Source organism: Puntigrus tetrazona, chromosome 3 (assembly GCF_018831695.1).
Source record: "Puntigrus tetrazona isolate hp1 chromosome 3, ASM1883169v1, whole genome shotgun sequence".
Lineage (NCBI taxonomy): Eukaryota > Metazoa > Chordata > Actinopteri > Cypriniformes > Cyprinidae > Puntigrus > Puntigrus tetrazona.
In genome coordinates this window covers 2,065,140-2,070,139 of record NC_056701.1, presented here as the reverse complement: position 1 = coordinate 2,070,139, position 5,000 = coordinate 2,065,140, and the positions used below count along the sequence as shown (strand labels likewise).

The window sequence follows — 5,000 nt, the reverse complement described above, 5'->3', positions numbered from 1 at the left end:
TTCTTTAATTGTGTTAAATAAAATAATACAAAATATTACATTTCAGCATTATTACGTTTTATTATTACTGTTGATTAAATACTTTATTTAAAATTGCATTATTTTTATCATCAGTTACAATAGAATAATAATGTACTTATTTTTACATATGTTTTTCTTTATTTTGTTATTTAAATTTAATATTAGTATTATTTTTTTTTTTACAAGATATAAATTATGTTATTTAACAGTGCAGTAGTATTTTTACAATTAGAGTAAAAATTATGTGTACCAGAGTCTGGGTTCAAAGTCTTTTCCGTTCTATTTTATTCTATTTTTGTTTAGTTGGTTCGAGTTTGATTTTGCTTGAATGTTTCAAAAGCAGCCATTTGAGATGTTTCTCACGCAGCTCCGTTGGCTAAATACATCATCTGCTGTTTTGCTGCAGGACGAAGCGTGAGACCGAAGTGGCTCATCTGAAGAAGACTCTGGAGGACGAGGCTAAAGTTCACGAGCAGGTGGTGGCCGAGATGAGACAGAAGCACGGCCAGGCCTTCGACGAGCTCAACGAGCAGCTGGAGCAGGTCAAGCGGGTACGAGGCGCTCTCCTTCGCTCCGAGCGCAGCGGATGCGTTTAGCGGCTTCGCTCTGAGTCTCTGCCTCTCTGTCTGCAGAATAAGGTCTCGGTGGAGAAGACCAAACAGGCCCTGGAGTCGGAGAGGAACGAGCTGCAGATCGAGCTGCAGACGCTCATGCAGGGCAAAGGAGACTCCGAGCACCGCCGGAAGAAGGCCGAGACGCAGCTGCAGGAGCTGCAGGTCAAGCACGCCGAGAGCGAGCGCCAGCGCATCGAGCTCGCCGAGAGAGTCGCCAAGATGCAGGTGAGAGAATCAACTGATACATGGGGTGCTATTGTAGCGTCGTGCCCTAGCAACACCTTACCAACTGCCTAGCAACCACATAGCAACGCCCTAGCAACTGCAAAGCAATATTGTTGTCATTAGTGAAAACACTTAGCAATCCCAGAGCCTAGAAATACTCATTCAGAACACCATAGAAACTGCATAGTAACCACCTAGCAACACCCTGGCAACTATTTTCTAATACGAGTTTTTAGTATTAGATATTTGTTTTATTAAATATTAGCAAAGTTAAACAATTAATTGCTCTCTTTTTAACAATTATTATATATATATATTTTTCTGTAATTACTATTGATTTAATCAGTTAATTTTGTTATTGCTTATTTTACTTATTGTTTCTTGTTCATTTATTTTACCAAAAAAACCCAGATAAAATAACTATAGAGTTAAAAAAATAAACATTTATAAATTATATCTAATAATGTTGCATATTGTATACGGTTAAGTATATGGTGCACCATAGAAACTGCATAGTAACCACCTAGCAACACCCTGGCAACTATTGAGTGACCACATAGCAAGGCCCTATCAGCACTTTCGTAATCACTCAGAACTCCCAGCAACTTCCTAGTAACCCTCATAATCACTGAGCACACCCTAGCAACCACTGTAATAACTGAAAACATGGCAGATACATAGCAATGTCCTAGCAACCACTCACAAAACCCTAGCAACTGTCCGGCAGTCGCATAACAACACCCAAAAAACACCTCTGAAACTCCCTCATGATCATTTAGAGCAACCTAGAAACCACACAGTAAAGCCCTAGCAACTTCATAGCAACAGCCTTATAATCACTGAGAACACCCTAAAAACCGCACAGCAATGCCAGAGCAACCACCTAGAAATATCCACTCAGAACACCCTAGAAACTGCCTGTGTTGCCATAGCAACAGCCTAGTAACCACATAGCAAAGCCCTAGCAACTGCATAGCAACACCCAGGCAACCACAAAGAACCTAGCAACACCCTTGTAATCACTCAGCAAACCTAGCAACACCTAAGTAACCACATAGCAACACCCTAGCAACTGCATGGCAACACCCTTAATCACCAAAAACACCCAAGTAACCACAAAGAACCTGCCTAGTAACCACACAGTAGCACCTTAACCACCTAGCAATACTGTTATAATCACCTAAAAACAGCTGCGTAGAAAGGGCTTTAGCAACCACTTAGAACAGTGTACCAACTGCCTAGCAACAACATAGTAAAGACCTAGCAACCAGTTACCAGTAACCCTTGTAATCACTTGGAAAATCTTAACAACTGTCTAGTAATCACATAGTAACGACCAACAGCCGCCTAGCAACCCCCTTGTAATCACTCAGCAAACCTAGCAACACCTAAGTAACCACATAGCAACGCCCTAGCAACTGCATTGCGAGCACTCAGGTTAGCCTCTAAAATAACGCAGGTTAATGTGTGGATCTGGGCTGCGTTTCCCAAAACACTCGCAAGCCTAAGTTGATCACAGCTCCACGTACTTCTGGCTGATTTCGTATTCGAACGTGCGTTGGTCGTAACGAGGGTTAGCATTAGCATTAGCGTGACCGTGGTTCTGTCTCTTCTCAGACCGAGCTGGATAACGTCAACACTCTGCTGAGCGACGCCGAAGGGAAGTCGATCAAAGCGACGAAGGACTGTTCGGCCGTGGAGTCTCAGCTGCAGGACGTGCAGGTACGTGCGGTGTTATTATGGGATGTGCGCCTCTCGCCCGCTCTTTGAACACTGACCGTCTCCTCACAGGAAGTGCTGCAGGAAGAGACGCGGCAGAAGCTCTCTCTGAACACGCGTCTGCGGCAGCTGGAGGACGAGCAGAACAGCCTGAGAGAGCAGCTGGAGGAGGAGGAGGAGGCCAAGAGGAACCTGGAGAAGCAGATGAGCACCATGCAGGCGCAGGTAACACCGCTAGCGCTAGCGGGAGCCAGTTCAATACATTGTGCCAAACTTCACTTTCGCAATATATTGAGTCGTGTGTGAGTTTGAGTCGCTTGTTTCAAAACTTTTTTTTTTTTTTCATGTAAATTGGGAATTGACAAAAAAATGTACTTGACATTTTTAACTAATTTTATTATTGAATATCAAACATAAAGAGCTAACTGACATTATTCTTATTGTAAGAAAAATAACAGTTATAGTAATGTCTCTTAATAATTTATAAAGTTAATTGTATTTATTTTTATTATTATTACTAGTTATTTTAGTTTCTTATGCAACTTAATTCTTTTTTATAGTAATTTTAATTTCTACTATGAATTTGCAGCTAGATATTTGTCTTATAAATATCACATTTAAAGCTTTAATTACTGTATTTTAAAATATAATAAGAAAATCTAGTTTAATAAAATTTACTTGGTTAGTAATTTTTACTGTTGGTAATTTGTTATTATATAACTTATAGTAACTTCATTTTTTTTTTTATTTTAATTTCTATAGATTTGTTATTAAATATTACCAGAGTTTTATTAAATATTACCAGAGTTAAACAATTAATTGCTCTATTCTTAATTATTTTTATATAATTTTCTTCTTTAATTGATATGAATTTAATCAGTTAATTTTGTTATTGCTTGTTACTTATTTCTTATCGCTTCTTGCTCATTTATTTTACAAAAGAAACCCCGGAAAAAATAACTATAAGGTTATTAATTAAAAATAAAATGTATTAATTAAAAATAAATATTTATAAATTGTATTTAATAATGTGGCATAATGCACACGGTTAAGTATATGCTGCATGCTATTTAATTTTAATAGTATTCGTTGCTAAATGCTAATGTTTTCAAGCAGTACTGCTCTAAATCATTGTTTTATCGAGTGGCATCCAGCTATTTTGTTCAGAAATAAGCAATTTAAGGCAAAGCAGCCAATTGAGTTCTATAGATTCATTTGTGTTTTAATCCAAATTGAATCCAGATTAAGTGTAAATGTGCACATTATGAAAACGAGCAGCTGTTCTGTTTGCGATGAAGGTCTGTCTTTCGTGATGATAAACGTCTCTGTTGTGCCGCAGCTGGCGGACGTGAAGAAGAAGATGGAGCAGGAGGCCAGTTTTCTGGAGAACACAGAGGAGACGAAGAAGCGCGTCCAGCGCGACCTGGAGGCCGTGACGCAGCGCCTGGACGAGAGAAACACCGCCTTCGACAAACTGGACAAGACCAAGACGCGCCTGCAGCAGGAGCTGGACGACATGCTGGTGGACCAGGACCATCTGAGACAGATCGTCTCCAACCTGGAGAAGAAGCAGAAGAAGTTCGACCAGGTGAGAGCGGGAGCTCCAGTAGAGCAGCGGCTCTCGAGAAGATCGACAACCTAAAAGAAGACATTTTGTAATTCGTAAAATATATTGTAGCTCTAAAATATATTATTGGGTAGAAATTGTGAGTTAAAAAATGTTGTTGTAACTAAAGCAGATTTTTTTTACTTTTAAAAATACATATTTTTTTTAATTATTAAATGGCGTATGAAATTTTGTGAATGAAAACATTTTTATTTATTTGTTCTAGTGATTTTAGTTTTAGGGATGGTATTTATATTTTTGTAATCAGGCATCAATCAGCTTTTATGAGTAAAAATGATTATTTTTTTAAATACCTAAAATAATATTAATTAAAAAAAAAAAAAAATATATATATCAGAAAAATTGTTTATAAATATATTTAAGTACTTATACATGCAATAAATAAACACAGTATGCATACATATATAATGCAAATAAAAACTAATGAATAATTTGCTATATGAGCCGTTTTAGACATTTCTGCACACTCGTATATGAATATAAAAGCATGCTGCTGTTTTCAGATGCTGGCGGAGGAGAAGTCCATCTCTGCCCGTTACGCCGAGGAGCGCGACCGCGCCGAGGCCGAGGCCCGTGAGAAGGAGACGCGTGTGCTAGCGCTGGCCCGCGAGCTGGAGACCCTCAGCGACCTAAAGGACGAGCTGGACCGCACCAACAAGCTGCTCCGCGCCGAGATGGAGGACCTGGTGTCCTCTAAAGACGACGTGGGCAAGAGCGTAAGAGCCTTCCTGTGCTCAGAGAGCCTCGGATCGGCGGCGGCGGAGACCTGACGGTGTTTGTGCTCTTCTCTCTCT

The 5,000-nt window shown here is 39.5% G+C and overlaps 1 protein-coding gene across 3 annotated transcripts in view; it reads left to right on the top strand.

The window, feature by feature from the left end:
* Positions 1 to 5,000, top strand: part of LOC122341490 (myosin-9-like) — a 45,160-nt gene that overhangs the window by 31,866 nt on the left and 8,294 nt on the right. For all 3 annotated transcript variants that reach the window (XM_043234882.1, XM_043234880.1, XM_043234881.1), the window contains 6 exons: positions 428 to 572; positions 654 to 860; positions 2,478 to 2,582; positions 2,652 to 2,804; positions 3,919 to 4,167; positions 4,710 to 4,922. In XM_043234882.1, coding sequence (XP_043090817.1) covers positions 428 to 572; positions 654 to 860; positions 2,478 to 2,582; positions 2,652 to 2,804; positions 3,919 to 4,167; positions 4,710 to 4,922 — 1,072 coding nt within the window. The remainder of the gene's footprint in view (positions 1 to 427; positions 573 to 653; positions 861 to 2,477; positions 2,583 to 2,651; positions 2,805 to 3,918; positions 4,168 to 4,709; positions 4,923 to 5,000) is intronic.